General features: G+C 41.3%; 1 protein-coding gene across 1 annotated transcript in view; it reads right to left on the minus strand.

Moving 5' to 3' along the window:
• Nucleotides 1-22,174, minus strand: part of LOC106573352 (inactive serine protease PAMR1) — a 69,326-nt gene that overhangs the window by 37,593 nt on the left and 9,559 nt on the right. Inside the window, exons 2-4 of the mRNA XM_014148328.2 lie at nucleotides 8,816-8,992; nucleotides 4,742-4,867; nucleotides 1,069-1,183 (exon numbers count right to left, since the gene is read on the minus strand). Coding sequence (XP_014003803.1) covers nucleotides 1,069-1,183; nucleotides 4,742-4,867; nucleotides 8,816-8,992 — 418 coding nt within the window. The remainder of the gene's footprint in view (nucleotides 1-1,068; nucleotides 1,184-4,741; nucleotides 4,868-8,815; nucleotides 8,993-22,174) is intronic.

Consider the following 22,174-nt stretch of genomic DNA (forward strand, 5'->3'; position numbering starts at 1 on the left):
TGAAGTGAGAGTCAACATTACTGGTATAAATTATAAGGATGTAGCCAAGAGTAGTGAATAATACATGCAAAATGGCTCTGCCAGTAAGGTTTCGCTGGCTGATGCCAAAGCGTATAACTTCATTAGTCCAACTATGAGCGCAGCAACATGAAACAGAGAGGACCACTATTTATTGATGGTCTCTGTGGCTTGTATGTCATAATGGACACAAACAGCAGTATAAGGCCCTATTTCTTCATTTTAGGAGATGATTTATGAATCTCTATCTGTCGATAAACCATATTGCGCAACTGTTTTTTATGCTATGCTTGCAGATCCATTTGTCATCAGATCATGGATTTGGCCTAGCTGTCTGAGCTTGTCACGGTTGTGTAGTTTAACATGGAGCTTTATGTGTAAGGGAAAAATATTATCAATCTTAGAAAAAAGGGTTCTAAAATGGTTCTTCATCTGTCCCCAACCCACAAAGGTAGAACCCTTTTGGGTTCCATGTAGAACCGTTTGTGAAAAGGAAAAGAGTTCTACCTGGAACCAAAAAGGGTTCTCCAAAGGATTCTCCTATGGGGACCCTTATGGGTTCTAGATAGCACCTTTTTTTTCTAAGAGTGTATTGATCTGTTTATTTCAACACACAAAGCTATTAATTGTATGTACTACGTATTGTGCCAACAGACTGAATGCAGCTCAATGTTCAATGCGGCTTTTTTTTATCGTAAAAGCCTTCAAATAAAAGCTGGAGAAAATACAAAGTTATCACATGAGTGAAATGCAATTACTTGTATTCAAGAATAGGAGTGGTTTCCAACCTGTGGTCTAGACTCACATTGGTGCATGACCTACCTCTCAAAGAATTGTGAAAACTGAAATGAAATGGGTCAGGAATTAATAACTATTACAGATGGTCACCAGAGAGGCCAAAGTACAGCCCTTTCATGTCAAGTGAAAATATGACAAAGTGAACATTATAACTAGCTGTCATTCAGTTACACCAGGCTTTGGCTCAGTGGACTAACTCTGTCTTGAGGTTAAGAGACAACTCAGGTCAGATACACCGTTGGTCACACCCACCTGAAGTCGATGGTGAATCGTGGGTCCACCTGAACTGTCCATTCACAACGAGCGTTGGTGGGGTAACTTTCCAGGACTATGTGGCCCTGACGTTTACGGATCACTCCTCCACACTCTATAAACAGGAACAAAACCATTTAGAGCTCACATTTTACATGATTATGCAATGCAATCAGCTTTTTATTTATTTGTGTAATTATATGTTTCATTATAATTAAATCATTGTGTTGTTGTGTAGCTCATACTTTAGTAAATATTGTGTATGTGCACAGCCCTTCAAACTAGTGGATTCAGCTACTTCAGCCACATCCGTTACGGACAAGTGTATAAAATCTAGCACACATCCATGCAATCTCCATAGACAAACATTGGCAGTAGAATTGCCTAAAGGAAGAGCTCAGTGACTTTCAACGTGACACCGTCACAAGTCAGTTCATAAAATGTCTGCCCTGCTGGAGCTTCCCTGGTCAACTGAAAGTGCTGTTATTGTGAAATGAATATGTTTAGGAGCAACAATGGCTCAGCTGCCAAGTGGTAGGCCACACAAGCTCACAGAACGGGACCGCTGAGTGCTGAAGCGCGGAGCGTGTAAAAACCATCTGTCCTCGGTTGCTACACTTACTACCGAGTTCCAAACTGCCTCTGGAAGCAACATCAGCCCAATAACTGTTTGTCAAGAGCTTCATGATATGGGTTTCCATGGCCAAGCAGTTGCACACAAGCCTAAGATTACCGTGCGCAATGCAGGCGTTGGCTGGAGTGTTGTAAAGCTCGCTGCCATTGGACTCTGGAGCAGAGAAACACGTTTTCTGGAGTGATGAATCACGCTTCACCATCTAGAAGTCCGACGGACGAATCTGGGTTTGGTGGATGCCAGGAGAACGCTACTTGCCCCAATGCATAGTGACAACTGTAAAGTTTGATGGAGGAGAAATAATGGTCTGGGGCTGTTTTCCATGGTGCGTGCTAGGCCAATTAGTTCCAGTGAATGGAAACCTTAACGCTACAGCATATAATGACATTCTAGACGATTCTGTGCTTCCAGCTTTGTGGCAAGAGTTTGGGGAAGGCCTTTCCTGTTTCATCATCACAATGCCCCCGTGCACAAAGTGAGGTCCATACAGAATCTTTTTCTTTTGTTGAGATCGGTGTGGAAGAACTTGACTAGCCTTCACAGAGACCTGACCTCAACCCCATTCAACACCTTTGAGATGAATTGGAACGCCGACTGTGAGCCAGGCCTAATCGCCCAACATCAGTGCCCGACCTCACTAATGCTCTTGTGGCTGAATGGAAGCAAGTCCCCGCAGCAATGTTCCAACATCTAGTGGAAAGCCTTCCCAGAAGAGTGGAGGCTGTTATAGCAGCAAATGGGGGACCAACTCCATATTAATGCCCAAGATTTTGGAATGAGATGTTCGATGAGCAGGTGTCCACTCTCCACATACTTGTGGTCATGTCATGGCCAAAAGTTTTGAGAATGACATATATTAATTTTCACAAAGTGTGCTGCTTCAGTGTCTTTAGATATTTTTGTCAGATGTTACTATGGAATACTGAAGTATAATTACAAGCATTTCATAAGTGTCAAAGGCTTTTATTGACAATTACATGAAGTTGATTCAAAGAGTCAATATTTGCAGTGTTGACCCTTCTTTTTCAAGACCTCTGAAATCCACCCTGGCATGCTGTTAATTACCTTCTGGGCCACATCCTGACTGATGGCAGCCCATTCTTGCATAATCGTTACTTGGAGTTTGTCAGAAGTTGTGGGTTTTCGTTTGTCTACCCTCCTCTTGAGGATTGACCACAAGTTCTCAATGGGATTAAGATCTGAGGAGTTTCCTGGCCATGGACCCAGAATATCGATGTTTTGTTCCCCAAGCCACTTAGTTATCACTTTTGCCTTATGGCAAGGGGCTCTATCAAGCTGGAAAAGGCATTGTTCGTCACCAAACTGTTCCTGGATGGTTGGGAGAAGTTGCTCTCGGAGGATGTGTTGGTACCATTCTTTATTCATGGCTGTGTTCTTAGGCAAAAGTGTGAGTGAGCCCACTCCCTTGGCTGAGAAGCAACCCCACACATGAATGGCCTCAGGATGCTTTACTGTTGGCATGACACAGGACTGATGGTAGCACTCACCTTGTCTTCTCCGGACAAGCTTTTTTACGGATGCCCCAAACAATCGCAAAGGGGATTCATCAGAGAAAATTACTTTACCCCAGTCCTCAGCAGTCCAATCCCTGTACCTTTTGCAGAATATCAGTCTGTCCCTGATGTTTTTCCTGGAGAGAAGTGGCTTCTTTGCTGCCTTTCTTGACACCAGGCCATCCTCCAAAAGTCTTCGCCTCACTGTGTGTGTAGATGCACTCACACCTGCCTGCTGTCATTCCTGAGCAAGCACTGTACTGGTGGTGCCCCGATCCCGCAGCTGAATAAACTTTAGGAGACGGTCCTGGTGCTTGCTGGACTTTCATGGGCACCCTGAAGCCTTCTTCACAACAATTGAACCACTCTCCTTGAAGTTCTTGATGATCCGATAAATGGTTGATTTAGGTATAATCTTACTGGCAGCAATATCCCTGCCTGTGAAGCTCTTTTTGTGCAAAGCAATGATGACGGCACGTGTTTCCTTGCAGGTGACCATGTTTGACAGAGGAAGAACAATGATTCCAAGCACCACCCTCCTTTTGAAGCTTCCAGTCTGTTATTCGAACTCAATCAGCATGACAGAGTGATCTCCAGCCTTGTCCTCGTCAACACTCACACCTGTGTTAATGAGAGAATCACTGACATCATGTCAGCTGGTCCTTTTGTGGCAGGGCTGAAATGCAGTGGATATGTTTTTTGGGGATTCAGTTCATTTGCATGGCAAAGAGGTACTTTGCAATTAAATGGAATTAATCTGATCACTCTTCATAACATTCTGGAGTATATCCAAATTGCCATCATACAAACTGAGGCAGCAGACTGTGAAAATTAATATTTGTGTCATTCTCAAAACTTTTGGCCGCAACTGTATATGTAATTGCCATCTAAAGTTGAGTAATAGCATGATAGTAACCAGTTACAGAGTAACAACATGGCATACATTAGGAAAAATACACTTCAAACGGGAGACAAATGAAGAATGCAGGCTGGTAAAAGTAAACAAAATGCACATTAACCACAGGCCTGCAGCCAAGCGCCACAAATACATGGCAAGTTTCTGCTGTTGATGAAAATACATTTTTTTCTGTGCCTGATAGCTTGTTATGCTATTTGCTTATTGTGAAAACTATGCTTTCTCTAGAAATTATATTGTGAGATTCCAGGATGTTGACTAACACTATTTTGACTTTTCAGCTCCTTGAATGGAAAATCTATGAGACAATTAGCTCTCATCCACGCAAAATACTGTTGTGCCAGAATTGTCTCCTATAGTAATTGGTATATACTGCACTGTAGGTACAGTATGATATATGCCTATATAGAGGCATGGAAAGGAAGCGAGTTGAAGTTACTTATAACCCTGATACAAGGTCAGATATTCTTTCATCCCCTTAATGGTTTTGGTTGGAACTGGGGGAATAAAGTAATCTGATCCTAGATCTGTGGTCAAGGGCACATTTTACCCGTAGCGATGGTAGGAGGTTATGTGGGTAGAGGAATATGTGAGAATGAGTGTACTCACTCAAGCAGTCACCGCCTGACCAGCCGGGTCGACACTCAGCACAGTACTTCCCCTTGACATAGAAATCATCTCTGGGGCCCCAAGTCCCGTTGTTACACCGCTTACAGTTCTCAAATATGCTGCATCCTAAGTGAGAGAGAAGAAGAGAGGGGAGTAGAGAGACAAAGACTGAGAGGTTAGATAGAAAGAAAGATGGAGCCGGCACAGCATCAAGTAGAAAGTGCTGACTGAAAACTGAAACGTCTGAAACCTCTTCACCATACAGTACCTTCAGAAGGTATTCATACCCTTGACTTATTCCACATTTTGTTGTTTTACAGCCTGAATGTAAAATATATTAAATATATATATTTCTCACCCATCTACACCCACTATCCCATAATGACAAAATGAAAACGTGTTTTTAGAAACATTTGCTAATTTATTGAAAATTAAATACAGACATATCTCATTTGCATAGGTATTCACACCCCTTTGCTGTGACACTCCAAATTGAGCTCAGGTGCATCCAATTTCCTTTGATCATCCTTGAGACGTTACTACGACTTGGAGTACACCTGTGTCAAATTCAATTGTTTGGACATGATTTAGAAAGAAACACACCTGTCTATATAAAGTCTCATATGTCAGAGCATAAACTATACCAGAGGAATTGTCCTTAGATCTCTGAGATAGAATTGGTGATGAGACATACTACATATGGGGAAGGGTATTAAACACTATCTAGAGTGTTGAAAGGTCCAAGAGTAAAGTGGTGTCCATCATTGGGAAATTGAAAAAATATGGAATTACCCAGACTACCTAGTGCTGGCTGTCCGACCAAACTGAGGAACCGGGCAAGGAGGACCTTGGTCAGGTAGGTGACCAAAAACCCAATGAACACTCTGATAGACCTACAGAGTTCCTTGGCTGAGATGGGATAAACCTGCCAGAAGGACAACAGTTTCTACAGCACTTCATCAATCTGGGATTCATGGGAGTGGCCAGACGGAAGCCATTCCTGAGAAAAAAGGCACATGACAGCACGCCTGGAGTTTGCAAAAAGGCACGTGAAAAACTGTGAGAGTATGTAACGGAAAATGTTATGTTTGTGCTTTTCTAATGACCAATTTCTGTGTTCATGGAAGTGACTGATTGAACTAATCCTTCCTGTCAGTATCTGCAATTTGGCAGTACGCCCAGACCCTTGTTTTGAGAATGAAAGATATCTCAGTTTCAAGGTCTCAGCTTAGAGAGAAGAAGCCTAGTGAGATATTGATCTGTCACATGCTTGAACCAGTATTGGTCGGTCACATAAAGGAAACAAACATTAATGATGAATTAATTATGAATGATGAATAAGCTAAATCATGCAAATATAACTTGTCTGCAGTATACAAGAGAACTTAAGGGACTGCCCTGGTAGAGCTCCTGACAGATGTGTACAATGGTGCAAAAATAGAAAAAAATTGAATAAAACTAATGAAACTAAACATAAAAAGAGAGGTTACCACAAGTCTTAAATCAAGTAATAGCACAAAGTGAATGTGATTGTGAGTTGCATGAGTGTAGTGAATGTGGATGTGAGAGTTGTGTGAGTGTGTAAATTATTAAGATTATTAAAATTGGGATAATAACAGGGTTGACATTTGGCTATTAAGCTGATTGAAATTTGGATCCATCAGTCCTCGTGTGGGTGTGCAAGTTCTATATATATTTTTGTTTTTTCTATTGTTACTTCATCAGATCTCTAGTAACCCATTATACTCTTCTTTACCAATTCCTCCTTCAGACATGTGTTCTATTCATACAGGGGTTTAGATATTTACGCTACTTGTTCTATTTAACAGCATATTCAGGAATAGTACTGTCTCCTTTCATATCTCTCACATACACAGATTCCCTATATAATGTTACAGATCATAAATGCCTACAGACATCCACACCACTCATGTGCAAAGACATCACCATATCTATCTTCAACTGTTCTTTTTCTGCTACTTCCTATACATATAAAATAACACCACATGCTATTGGTAGTGGCTGCAGACACACATAGACACTTCTTAGTTATACGATTATGTGGTCTGAGCACTATGTCGGAAGAAAACAAGGCACAGCTCATCACCCGTCTAACACAGCTCATCACCCGTCAGCGGCAGGGACTGGGAGACTGGTAAGGATAGAGGAAACAATGAATGGAGCCAAATACAGGCAAATCCCCAATGAGAAAGTGCTTCAGAGTGCAAACGACCTTAGACTGGGGGGGCGAAGATTTATGTTCCAACAGGACAATGACCTCAAGCATACAGCCAATGTAACACTCTAATAGTTTCAGAACAAGAATGTGAAAGTCATTGAGTGGCCCAGCCAAAGCCCAGACTTGAATCCCATTGAAAATATGTGGAAAGACTCAAAGATTGCTGTTCACTGCCACTCCCCATCTAACTCAACAGAGCTTGAGATTCTGCAAGGAAGAATGGGAAAGAATCCCCAAATCCAGATGTGCAATGCTGATACTGGTAATCGCCGCCAAAGGTGTTTCTACAAAGTATTGACTCAGGGTTGTGAAATCATGCAAATTAGATATTTCTGTAATTAGTTTTCAATAAATGTGGGTTATGAATACTTTCTGAAGGTACTGTAAGTGTGATGTTTTCAGTCACAGTCTTGGTTTACCCGTTCCCAATTACTATGGACAGTTTCAATCGGCCCCATACACCTATTGCATTCCCCTCAGTGCCTGTTAGCTCTTTACATCAGACCTGCTATACTCATCAGGCTCCTCTTCCACTGTAACAGGGTAACAGAACAGAAAAAACAGCTTCCTGAAATAGAAATGTCCAGAAAACCCCCAGAAGGACTGAGTTTCAGATAGGATATATTTTTACATTGGAGGTTCTATGGTGCTCTGTATTGCAGACATCCTGAGGACAGGCAGGGCGTCAGGGAGACGGACATCAGAGACACAGCAGCAGGACATATAAACACCAACAGGTATCAGTGTAAACATCAAATGACTTTACCATGTCTCCTCCACCGTCTACATGCAGTACACTCAGGATAGAGAGGGATGGAAAAGGGTTTACTGTATGGGATTTACAGGAAAAGTCCTTTATAAGTGCATACTTCAGCCTTTTATTCTAAAAATGCTTGTTCAAGTATGAATTTGTTCATAAGCAGTTGTTATATCTATAGGCTTACAAGAAAATGTGAGGACATTTCCAGGAGATGGAGAACAACAAGATGTGAGGTGTGTGTGTGTGCATACGTGCGATGCGTGCGCGCATGTGCATCTTAGGAATAGGACACCCAGCTGTGATCCCTCATGCCTGTGTTTCAGTGAAATCTGGAGGAGTATGATGTGAAGTAGGAACAGACAAACAGCAGATTTTTGTAAGTGAAAAGTTTAGCATATTCCGATAGGTCAACAAGTCTTGCAACAACTTGTGGTGAAATATAATAACTACGCATTGTGCCTTTTTGAGTAATGTGTTTTCTCTTAGGTTATTTATGCTGTATTAACTTTGTTATTGCCAACACACCTCCCCCTCAGAGTAAATACACAACAGGAGAGCAACATAAAGGGATGCCCTCAATGAAAGCAAATGTAATTCATTGTACAATGTCTCAATAGCTTGCTATTTTCTGGAAAATAATCAGGGTTAAGCATCTCTCTCTAATGTGGTTGGTCTAAATTTACAGCATGTCACTCTACGTGGCCCAACCTCACTGCTATTGTATGTCGGCCAGGCTTATAAGAGAGCCTTGAAGGCAGATGGCATACAGACTAAAACATCAGTCAAGACATGACACTGGATCTAATGGGTACTGTACAAGGCAGATTTTTCAGAAATGTACTGGTAGAATAGCCATCTCCACACTGTGTGTTATTGCAAATTAAACATGTATTAACAAATCCAGCACTAAGGCATAATGGAACTACATGTATCTGACCATGTTGGTTGTTGTTAATAAAATCTAATACAGAGTGTGCATTCAACCAGTCCTCCACAGGTTTACCAGATACAATAACCTAAATAGAGAAGCACTCCCCAAGTTTTGAGCTAGCATGACGGTCTTAGACAGGTTTACCTGGGTGGATGATGCAGGGGTCACACTCGTTGATTGCGTTGCGGCAGCATGGCACAGCGTAGCCAACAGGAGTGCCCTGGAAAGGACACTTACAACGGATGACATCATACTCACAGCAGCCCCGACACATGACGTTCCATTCTGGGCCCGGGCAGTGGTTATACAGGTACCTGTAGTCTGGGAACAAACCAGCACACCTGGGTCAAATACATTTTTTTTATTCACTTTTCTTTATAAATCAGTGGAGCCCAATTGAGACCAGGGTCTCATTTTCAATGGTACCCTGAGACCATGAAGTAAAATAAAATACAAATATATAACAAGATACAATAACAAGTACATTACATTAGAACGTCACTAACATTCAGAATCAATGAATCAATAAATCAACACAATTGCACACCTCAGTGAGCTAATTTATCATCAGAGTTTGAAAATGCCCTAGTGTCACCAGGGAATCAAGGGAATCAAATGTAATGAATTTTGTAAGTGATTCCAAAAATGTGGAACGTGAAAACTAAAAGCCGATTTACCTAATTCCGTGGAGACCCAAGGAATCTGAAGAGCTAACCAACACTGTGAACGGGTTTGATATCTCATTATTTTATACATTAGCAAAGAAGTTAGATAAGTTGGAAGCTTGTGTAGTAGGGCTTTGCAAACAAAAAGGGAGTAATTCATTTATCTATTGGACTTTAATGAGGATCAGCCAACCTGTTGATACAGGATGCAGAGGTGAGTATTAAAACTGTCACCAGTGATAAAACGAATGGTGCTATGGTGGACGGCACCCAAAGGTTTAAGAGTAGTGGCTACTGCAATCTGGCAAATGGTGTCACCATAATGAAGAACTGGCAGGAAAGTCGACTGTTCAATCTACTTTCTGCTATTTAGGGAGAGGCAAGATATATTTCTTTTTCCTTTTTTAACCAGGGATAGACATCTATTTCTCAAATGTCTGAAGGACTGCCAATCAGACGTAGAATCAGTTTGTCTTGCAGTCAGACGTAGGATCAGTCCATCTAAATGTCTTTCCTGTAATTTCTTAGACAATTCATGTGTAAAACAAGGATTACAACAGTCTTTTACCCTTAGTTTTTTGTATTTATCTGCAACAGAGTTAAACAGGGAAATAACACAATTAAGGGCCTGATCCGAGTCAGTGATAGATGACACAACCCCCCAGTCACTCAAACTCAGCTCAGACAAAAAGAAATGTGCTCATTAAAATTCCAAATAATTATCTTTGTAATAATGCATGAGCGAGATTTGGGTAGTTTAACATGTCAGGCAACGCGACAATGGCCACTGAACCCATTGGTACATATCCCATTGGCTGTAAACTTATGAAGGGCATTTGTTAGAATAATATCTAATTGAGTACATTTTCCTGTTCAAACAAGCCACGGGTCACCACTGTGAAACGCCTAGATGTTGAATCCATCCATATGGATGCAGCCTTCCTATACACATGTTCCTCGTCTGCCTGCTCATCTGTGTGTGTTTTGTCATATTGTATTACATCAGACATCATTCATTTTGTAATGGCAAATACATTAACAATCAAGTGTTGCAAGATGGCAAACACATTATCGAATCCAATCATTAATCATAAACTATATTAAATTATGTGGCAGTCTGGCAGCACTAATGTTGACCCTCTCGCCATGTGTTAGGTCGGTACTCAATAAATCTGAGGAACATTTAGTCGGATATTGATTTGATCTGAGGTCCTTTTAAACTGAACAGATTTCATTATGTAACTGTGGAGAAGTCTGAGCAGAGACAAGTGGAAATTCATCTGAGATGAATGTGGAAAGAGAGAGAGAGGGGGAGAAAGAGGGAAGAGAGACAGAGAGTGGCCTCAGACATGGCACCGTGTCATCATTACGGAACACTCTTCTCTTCTCAGCATTCTACACATTCCCTCCCACCACCACTTGTCACAACTTCCACCGAAGTCGGTCCCTCTCCTTGTTCGGGCGGTGTTCGGCGGTCGACGTCAACGACCTTCTAGCCATTGCTGATCCATTTTTCATTTTCCATTGGTTTTGTCTTGTCTTCCATCACAGCTGGTACCAATCCAATCAATTACATGTTGTGTATTTAACCCTCTGTTTCCCCTCATGTCCTTGTTGGTGATTGTTTGTTGTATGTATTGGTGCAAGTTATGTTCTGGTGTGCGACGGGTTTTGCACCCTCTTATTTTATTTTGTATATTCATTAAACTGCTCCGTTTATACCAAGTTCACTCTCCTGCGCCTGACTTCCCTGCCACTAGCACGCACCCATTACACCACTCCAATCATAATATCCTTCTTTCCTCTCCCTCTCTCACTCTCTCTCTCTCTTTCTCTCTCACTCTCTCTTCCTAACTTCTCTTTCTTCCCTGCATTTAAGACTTCTACATAAATGTTCCCAGTTTTCATATGTGGCGTAACTGCAGCCAACGAGGCCTGAACTGTTAATCCAAACTCAGCAAAAACAGAAACGTCCTCTCACTGTAAACTGTGTTAATTTTCAGAAAACTTAACATGTGTAAATATTTGGATGAACATAACAAGATTCAACAACTGAGACATACCTGAACAAGTTCCACAGACATGTGACTAACAGAAATGGAATAATGTGTCCCTGAACAAAGGGGGGGGGGGGTCAAAAGTAACAGTCAGTATCTGGTGTGGCCACCAGCTGCATTAAGTATTGCAGTGCATCTTCTCCTCATGGACTGCACCTGATTTGCCAGTTCTTGCTGTGAGATGTTACCCCACTCTTCCACCAAGACACCTCCATTTCTGGGGGGAATGGCCCTAGCCCTCACCCTCCGATCCAACAGGTTCCAGACTTGCTCAATGGGATTGAGATCCGGGCTCTTCGCTGGCCATGGCAGAACACTGATATTCCTGTCTTGCAGGAAATCACGCACAGAATGAGCAGTATGGCTGGTGGCATTCATGCTGGAGGGTCATGTCAAGATGAGCCTGCAGGAAGGGTAGCACATGAGGGAGGAGGATGTCTTCCCTGTAACGCACAGCGTTGAGATTGCCTGCATTTACAACAAGCTCAGTCCGATGATGCTGTGACACACCGCCCCTGACCATGACGGACACTCCACCTCCAAATCGATCCCGCTCCAGAGTACAGGCCTCGGTGTAACACCCATTCCTTTGACGATAAATGGGAATCTGACCATCACCCCTGATGAGACAAAACCGCGACTACAAACCCTCAGTCCAGCCTCTTGCGGACAGTCTGAGCACTGATGGAGGGATTGTGCGTTCCTGGTGTAACTCGGCCAGTTGTTGCTGCCATCCTGTACCTGTCCCGCAGGTGTGATGTTCGGATGTACCGATCCTGTGCAGGTGTTGTTACACGTTGTCTGCCACTGTGAGGACGATCAGCTGTCCATCCTGTCTCCCTGTAGTGCTGTCTTAGGCATCTCACAGTACGGACATTGCAATTTATTACCCTGGCCACATCTGCAGTCCTCATGCCTCCTTGCAGCATGCCTAAGGCACGATCACGCAGATGAACAGGGACCCTGGGCATCTTTCTTTTGATGTTTTTCAGAGTCAGTAGAAAGGCACCTTCGGTGTCCTAAGTTTTCATAGCTGTGACCTTAATTGCCTACCGTCTGTAAGCTGTTAGTGTCTTAACGACCTTTCTACAGGTGCATGTTTATTAATTGTTTATGGTTCATTGAACAAGCATGGGAAACAGTGTTTAAACCCTTTACAATGAAGATCTGCAAAGTCATTTGGATTTTTACTAATTATCTTTGAAAGACAGGGTCCTGAAAAAGGGACAGTTATTTTTTTGCTGAGTTTATTTCGGAGCTCTGTGGCTCTTTCCTCTGACCCAAAGTCCTGTTGCTATGCAGAGCTGTTTCTCCATAGTAACAACCTCAATAGTATGTTACGAAGTTTTAGCCCGCCCACCAATCCAAGCACCACCCAACCTCTCTCACACGCATACACACAGTACACATACAGTAAACGCACATGCACACAAACACATGCATGCATGCATACACACACAGGGAGTTAGTGTTGAGGCTTTGATTCATCTGTGATCGGTTGTTTGTGGACAGTCAGCTGGACAGGAGATGTACAGGCGATGTCCTGGAATGCGGTTAGATATTCCTCCCTACAATCTCCCCATCTCTCTGGCCCTGTAACATTAATCAACTCATGAACGATATCCTACTCCAGGGGAGATCTGCGATTCTCCTTAAGAATCTCAATCTCATCTCTGCCATTCAAGGACAGTTCAGGAATGGCATACTATTTTCATCACTCAGAGAATAGATTGTGTAATAGGCCAGGTCAAATGTATTATCAGTGCGGTATTATAAGTGAAGACAGTCAATTCAACTGCACTGCTGTCGTACTTTGTTTGGAAAGCTCTATGAGTGATTTCGCAATTCAGTTTGTTTTGGATCAGTTCTTCTTTTGCTGACATATTATTGCTGTGGTAACCCTGAAAAGATGGGTTATGTTGAATGTAAAACAACAACCTATAGAAAATGTTTTACTCCAGTGACAACAGGGAAGTTAGTCTTTACAGGGAATCCATCATTGTCATAATGTCTATGACCTGAGGATTCCAGTATAATTCCAGTGTGATGCCATTGAGCTATTGCTTATGTATCCAGCAGTCCCTTGCTCAACAAGCCTGTCCCTCCACTTCAATACCCCCCAGATGGTTTTATGTGTTCAAAGCACATGTAGCCCAGTGCTCTTGTTCTCATCCCTACTCATCTCTTTTGTATTGTATTGTGTCTTCTGCTTTTACTGTGTGTCTGCTTCTTCGGGGGAACATCGAGAGAAACCGAGAGAGAGAGAGAGAGAGAGAGAGAGAGAGAGAGAGAGAGAGAGAGAGAGAGAGAGAGAGAGAGGAGGTATGGAGAGTTGTTTACATAGAACATGCAGGGACATTTTACAAAGCTCTACAATACATTCGAACAGCCTCACCAGCATTGTTACTGAAGTCAATTACACATGCATTCAACCAGACAGCATCAGAGGCACGATCACTGTAAATGACCACATAATGAACATAATAACCAACAAGCCCATGGGTTAGCCTCCGACCTGTTTACGTTTATTGTTTAAAGCCAACACTTAACAGCTTTACAGCATTAAGTTTTAAGAATAAAGAAGCTTCCATTTTTCCCCAGCAGTTGCTAAATACCTTCCACATATCCAGTCTGTTTTTCTATTCATGCACCTAAGTTGGACTGTGAGGTGGCAACAATAAATGCATACTTTTATAAAAAGTAGACAGTCTACTTTGTCCTTGTCTCATATTGTTTGTTCAGAGCTCAGCACTAAGTAAACCACCAGCAGCAGTCTGGAGGGGAGCCATGGTGGAGGCGACAGTGACTTAGTGCATCCTGTTATTTGTATGGGATCTGTTAAGTGTCTGGGTAGACTAATCTAGCCCTCGTAGTTATTGGCTTGTACTTCATCCACCCAGACTCACGTCTGCTTACACTCACTGATATACTATACATCAGTGTACAGCAGTACAGACGCTAGGGAAGTAGAAACTGTCAAATAGTCATCCTCTTTGCTATAATTAGAGCACAAAGTGGATTACATAAGAACAAGGCTTGGTGTTATCAAATTAGAGACGCAGTGTGTCATTAAATTGCAATCAATGTTGTCATTATTGCTTAATTGACCGCTGTTGCTGTAGATTCACTACACCATTTGTCAACCAAGTTCTGGTACATATACAATACTAGTCAAAAGTTTGGACACACCTACTCATTCAAGGGTATTTCTTTATTTTTGCTACTTTCTACTCTGTAGAATAATAGTGAACACATTTATATTTGAGATTGTTCAAATAGCCACCCTTTGCCTTGATAACAGCTTGAACAAATTGAAAAAAAGGGGCTAATCCTGAAGAGGTAAACCAGCATGAATACCAAAGCATTCCAGGTGAAGCTGGATGAGAGAATGACAAGAGTGTTCAAAACTGTCATCAAGCCAAAGGGTGGCTACTTTGAATAATCTAAAATATAGTTTGATGTGTTTAAAACTTTTTTGGTTACAACATGATTCCATATGTGTTATTTCATAGTTTTGATGTCTCCACTATTATTCTACAATGTAGAAAATAGTAAAAATAAAGAAAAACCTTGAACGAGTACGTGTCCAAACTTTTGACTGGAACTATATCTCAACCACATTTTATTATGTTACAGCCTTATTCTAAAATGGATTAAATAGAACAAATTCCTAAACAATCTACACAGAATACCTCACAATGACAAAGCAAAAATAGGTTTTTAGATATTTTTGAAAATGTACTAAAATGTAAAAAGAGAAATACCTTATTTACATAAGTATTCAGACCCTTTATTATGAGGCTCGAAGTTGAGCTCAGGTGCATCCTGTTTCCACGTATCACCCTTGAGATATTTCTAAAACTTGGAGTCAATTCTATTGATTGGACACGACTTGGAAAGGCACACACCTGTCTATGTAAGGGAAGACCCCACTGAAATGGACAAAAATGAATGGGATCTTATTGGCACCGTACGAAACATATACATGATGTACAATACCACTCATTTGGACGCCGTTTCATTCAAAACATATTGCAAATGTCATATGGCAAATGCCAAGTGTCACACAGCAAAAATCCAATAGATGGCTAGTGCGCTCCACCGTAAATGTTCTTATTGCAAATGTAACACAAGTCAAGACCCAAGAGTAAAATTTTTAAAATATGAAAAAAATATAAAACTTATCACCCCCTTAAAACCTCTTACATCTAGACGTTCCACTAGTGGAACACCTGCTCCAATATCCAATGATAGGCGTGGCGCGAATTACAAATTCCTCAAAAATACAAAAACTTCAATTTTTCAAACATATGACTATTTCACAGCATTTTAAAGATAAGACTCTCCTTTATCTAACCACACTGTCCGATTTCAAAAAGGCTTTACAACGAAAGCAAAACATTAGATTATGTCAGCAGAGTACCAAGCCAGAAATAATCAGACACCCATTTTTCAAGCTAGCATATAATGTCACAAAAACCCAGAAGACAGCTAAATGCAGCACTAACCTTTTATGATCTTCATCAGATGACAACCCTAGGACATTATGTTATACAATACATGCATGTTTTGTTCAATCAAGTTCATATTTATATCAAAAACCAGCTTTTTACATTAGCATGTGACTAGCATCTGACTAGCATTCCCACCGAACACTGCCGGTGAATTTACTAAATTACTCACGATAAACTTTCACAAAAAGCATAACAATTCTTTTAAGAATTATAGATACAGAACTCCTCTATGCACTCGATATGTCCGATTTTAAAATAGCTTTTTGGTGAAAGCACATTTTGCAATATTCTAAGTACATAGCCCAGGCATCACGGGCTAGCTATTTAGACACCCGGCAAGTTTAGCACTCACCAATATCAGATTTACTATTATAAAAGATTGATTACCTTTTGTTGTCTTCATCAGAATGCACTCCCAGGACTGCTACTTCAATAACAAATGTTGGTTTGGTCCAAAATAATCCATCGTTATATCCGAATAGCGGCGTTTTGTTCGTGCGTCCCAGACACTATCTGAAATGGTAAATCAGGGTCGCGCGCATGGCGCAATTCGTGACAAAAAAAATCTAAATATTCCATTACCGTACTTTGAAGCATGTCAACCGCTGTTTAAAATCCATTTTTATGCCATTTTTCTCGTAAAAAAGCGATAATATTCCGACCGGGAATCTCCTTTTAGCTAAACAGAGGAAAGTAAACAAAGCTTTCGGTCGACGCAGGCACGAGCCTGAGTCTCACAGTACTGTAACCAGCCACTACCCAAACGCGCTACTTTTTTTCAGCCAGAGCCTGCAAAGCCACGATTCAGCTTTTTACCGCCTTCTGAGACCCTATGGCAGCCGTAGGAAGTGTCACGGGACAGCTAAGATCCTCACTCTTCAATAAACAGAGACAAGAAGAACGACACCTTGTCAGACAGGCCACTTCCTGCATGAAACCTTGTCAGGTTTTTGCCTGTCAAATGAGTTCTGTTATACTCACAGACACCATTCAAACAGTTTTAGAAACTTTAGGGTGTTTTCTATCGATATGTAATAAGTATATGCATATTCTAGTTACTGGGTAGGAGTGGTAACCAGATTAAATCGGGTACGTTTTTTATCCAGCCGTGAAAATACTGCCCCCTAGCCATAACAGGTTAAAAAAGTGCTTTCTGGACCATTTTTCGAAATTCTTTAGATTTTTTTTGTCAATTATACATGTATAAGAACTGTATGAACATACTTTTGTCATATTTTATTGTCATCATTTTTTTTTCTTTTACTTGTCCATAAGGCATATGTTTTGTCCATTTGCAATATGATTTCATAGGAAGTCAAAAGTCCAAGTCAAAAGTCACTTATTTTTGCCAAATGCCATAAGAAATGTCCAAATGCAATATGAAAGTATTTAATGTGACAAATCAGGATGTTTTGTCCATTTGCCATGTACAATCATAGGAAGTCGGTTTCCAAACCCCAAAGTCAGTGAACCATGTCCACATGGCATTTATACTGCCCAAATGATATATAGCCCTGTGTTAAGTCATGAATCAACCTAGATGGTCTATTTGTCATGTATGATGAGGGAGAAGTGGGACTCTTCTCTCTCATCATACAGTTTTTTAAAACCTCTTCAGCGTCTCGTCCCGTCAGCGGGATCAAAATCCAGCAAAAAATCATATCGCCATTAGCATAACAAAATTTAAATATTTTTTTATTTTTTTATTTTTTTCAAATTATATCGTTTTATAGATACACCTCTCCTGAATCGACCCACGTCGTCCGATTTCAAAAAGGTTTTACAGGAAAAGCAAATCATTAGATTATGTTAGAGGAGTCCATCGTAAAAAGCAGCAACATAGCCATTTTCCGACCAACCACATGCATGACAAATAACCAAAAAACAGCTAAATGCAGCACTAACCTTTTACAAACTTCATCAGATGACACACCTAGGACATCATGTTACACAATGCATGCATTCTTTTGTTCAATAAAGTTCATATTTAAATATGAAAACAGCATTTTACATCGGTGCGTAACGTTGACTAACTATTTTCCCGTCATATGCAATCCGGGGAAACAGAGCTACAATTTACTGAATTACTATTCGAAAACATGTTTAAAATGTAATATTGTCATTCTAAGATTTATATATGAATATCTCTTGAAAGCACCTGTCATACCAGATATAAAAATAACTTTACTGGGTAATCACACTTAGCGATAAAAGGGGATGCGATACTCAGAAAATGAGCTATTAAATACAGCTCGGCGCCATCTTGGAACAATCGCATATCACATCTAATGTTGTATAATATTGTCAATAATCCCTTACCTTTAGTTGTCTTCATCAGAAAGCACTTCCAGGAATCCCAGGTCCACAACAGATTTATTTTCGATCGAAAAAGTCCATCCTTTATGTTCCATTAGCTTGCTGTTGTTAGCGCGTCCGAAGGGTGTATCCAACTACTCTGCCGAGCGCGCCACAGCAGTTTCGAAATAAAACTTTTTTTTTCCAATTTAGGTTCGTTCAAACATGTCAAACGTTGTATAACATAAATCTTCAGGGCCTGTTTCAACAAGAGAGCCAATAAGATTCGAGGGGGATGATTTCATTGTGTTTCAAAACGTTTCCAAAGGTGGGGGTAGACAGGGCCGCCGGGCGTCATAATGGTGATGGCCCTCCCCCTGTGACCAATTTCCAACGCGTCTCATTCACTGAGTTTCGACAGTAGAAGGCTCAAAACACTTTGTAAAGACTGGCGACATCTTGTGGAAGCAATAGGAAGTGCTCAATGAACGATATCTCACCGTGTGAATAATAGGCGACGACGTGAAGTTGAGTCCACAATTCAGAATTCCACTTCCTGGTTCAATCGGTCTCGGGGTTTTGACCTGCCATATGAGTTCTGTTATACTCACAGACACCATTCAAACAGTTTTAGAAACTTTAGGGTGTTTTCTATCCACAGGTATTAATTATATGCATATCCTAGCTTCTGAGTCTGATTAGTAGGCCGTTGAAAATGGGCACGAATTTTTTCCAAAATGCGCTGTGGCGCCCCCTATCGTAGGGTAACGTCAAGAGGCTAACAGTTCTTTTAAGATTTTTTGAAAAACGTCCAAAATGACTGGCCCCCTATTGGATGGGCATGGGAACGGGGTGCTCCCTACCCAACCGTAGACCCCTTGCTCCCCCTAAAGGCATTAAAAAAAAACATTTTAAAAATGTGCTTCTAATAACCCATTCCAATCACCAGGTGCACGACTGCCCATTTGCAATATGTTCCAATGGGCATTTACCATCATGAATTTGAAATTGACTGGCCCGATGAACTTGGGATGGCCGGGCAGTGATAGTGGTTCCTCTCCATCGCTCGTTGTGTTGATTTCAACATGTCCATTTGGTGATGTTTTTCACTGTTGAATCATATTGCAAATGTACTGTCCATTTGCAATATGTTTCAATGGGCATTTACCATCACGAATTTGACATGCTCAAAAATACTGCAGAAAGGCATAATTGACTGGCCCGATGAACTCGAGATGGCCGGGCAGTACTAGTGGTTCCTCGCCATCGCTCGATTGTGACATGAGAGAAGTGGGACGTTTTTTAACAATCTTCTGAAAAAAGTCCAAAATGACTAGGGGCGCACCCTATTGGATGGGCACGGATGGGGGGTGCTCCCTACACCCCCCTAAAGGCATTTAAAACCATTATAAAAATCACGAATTTGGCATGCTCAAAAAAACTGCAGGAATGCGAAATTGACTGGCCCAATGAACTCAGGATGGCCGGGCAGTGATTCTGGTTCCTCTCCATCGCTCGTTGGTGTTGATTTCAGAATGTCATTTTGGTGATGGTCTATCACTGTTTAAACATATTGCAAATGGACAAAAGTCAGCCAGAAAGTCACCGTCCATCAGTCAATTAGATATCATTCTGACACCAAACTGATACAAACTGACACCAGCCCCACTTTTTCCAACTTGATTATAAGCCAACTGTCACATATTTCAGAGCAGGCCCATAATTCACAGCGGCTAACTGTTTAAAGCATAATAAAAACATAAAACACGTAGTTACGCTCTAGCTGCGGGTCCAGTTCTGACATTATGTGTAGGCCTAGATGAGGCAAACCCGAATCCCAAGTTTCGGCTCGATAGGTCATTTGGAGCCCGAGCAGCGACCTTAATTGGTGCTGAAAATCCAAATATTCCGGGCGTTGCTACGGGGTCCATGAATGAGCTATCGGACAGAAACATTGGGGTCCGTCTCTATGGGCCAAGGTGGTTTCAATGCACCTAGTCTTGCGACTCTGGGACTTTCCTAAATGTCATCATTTTCATAATGGTCAAAATGCAAATGTACGAGGCTGTTTCTCGGTCTGAGAACCTTCTAGAGCCACATAACTCACCGTGCACTATCGACTTGAGCTCTAGAACAGGTTTCTAAAGTTTCAGAGCTCTAGGTCTGACAGTTCTTTGACAGGTCGAACAAAGGTAACTATTGCAGGCTCTGTGCGTCTCTAAGCCCCACACTGTGTCACGCCATCCTTGCTGTGTGTGTGTGTGTGTGTGTGTGTGTGTGTGTGTGTGTGTGTGTGTGTGTGTGTGTGTGTGTGTGTGTGTGTGTGTGTGTGTGTGTGTGTGTGTGTGTGTGTGTGTGTGTGTGTGTGTTTGTGAGAGAGAGAGAGCTTTTTCTTTGACATCTGTTGGGAGAAATGACTGATTTACAGTTCATGAGGGTTGCCTAATCACACATATGAAGTTGTGGAAAGATCTGACCTTTTTAACCCTTCAAAACAGCCCAGGGGGCAGTATTTTCACGGCCGGATAAAAAACGTACCCGATTTAATTTGGTTACTACTCCTGCCCAGAAACTAGAATATGCATATAATTAGTAGATTTGGATAGAAAACACCCTAAAGTTTCTAAAACTGTTTGAATGGTGTCTGTGAGTATAACAGAACTCATATGGCAGGCCAAAACCTGAGAAGATTCCATACAGGAAGTGCCCTGTCTGACAATTTATTGTCCTTCTGTAGCATTTCTATTGAAAATACAGCATCTGTGCTGTAACGTGACATTTTCTAAGGCTTCCATTGGCTCTCAGAAGGGGCCAGAAAGTGTAATGGGGTGTCTGCAGTCTCTGGGCTAAGAACAGCAGGAGTATTTGTTAGTGGTCAGGCAGGGAACAGTGACACTGGAGATGCGTGTCCACGAGACTACTCCATTTTTTTCTTTCAGCCTATGAATGAATACAACATCGCCCGGTTGGAATATTATCGCTATTTTACGAGAAAACTAGCATAAAAATTGATTTTAAACAGCGTTTGACATGCTTCGAAGTACGGTAATGGAATATTTTGAATTTTTTGTCACGAAATGCGCTCGCGCGTCACCATTCGGATAGTGACCTCAACGCATGAACAAAACGAAGCTATTTCAATATAACTATGGATTATTTGGAACCAAAACAACATTTGTTGTTGAAGTAGAAGTCCTGGGAGTGCAATCTGGCGAAGAACAGCAAAGGTAATCCAATTTTTCTTATAGTAAATCTGAGTTTGGTGAGGGCCAAACTTGGTGGGTGTCAAAGTAGCTAGCCATGATGGCCGGGCTATCTACTCAGAATATTGCAAAATGTGCTTTCGTCGAAAAGCTATTTTAAAAGCTGACACCGCGATTGTTATACTCACAGACACCATTCAAACAGTTTTAGAAACTTTGGAGTGTTTTCTATCCAAAGCTAATAATTATATGCATATTCTAGTTTATGGGCAGGAGTAATAATCAGATTAAATCGAGTACGTTTTTTATCCGGCCGTGAAAATACTGCCCCCTAGCCATAACAGGTTAACAAACTATAGTGTTGGCAAGTCGGTTAGGACATCTACTTTGTGCATGACATAAGTAATTTTTCCAACAATTGTTTACAGACAGATTATTTCAATTATAATTCATTGTATCATAATTCCAGTGGGCCAGAAGTTTACATACACTAAGTTGACTGTACCTTTTAACAGCTTGTAAAATTCCATAAAATGATGTCATGGCTTTAGAAACTTATGATAGGCTAATTGACATAATTTCAGTCAATTGGAGTTGTACCTATGGATGCATTTCAAGGCCTACCTTCAAACTCAGTGCCTCTTTGCTTGACATCATGGGAAAATCAAAAGGAATCCGCCAAGACCTCAGAAAAACAATTGTAGACCTCCACAAGTCTGGTTCATCCTTGGGAGCAATTTCCAAACGCCTGAAGGTACCATGTTCATCT

This window comes from Salmo salar, chromosome ssa16 (assembly GCF_905237065.1).
Source record: "Salmo salar chromosome ssa16, Ssal_v3.1, whole genome shotgun sequence".
Classification (NCBI taxonomy): domain Eukaryota; kingdom Metazoa; phylum Chordata; class Actinopteri; order Salmoniformes; family Salmonidae; genus Salmo; species Salmo salar.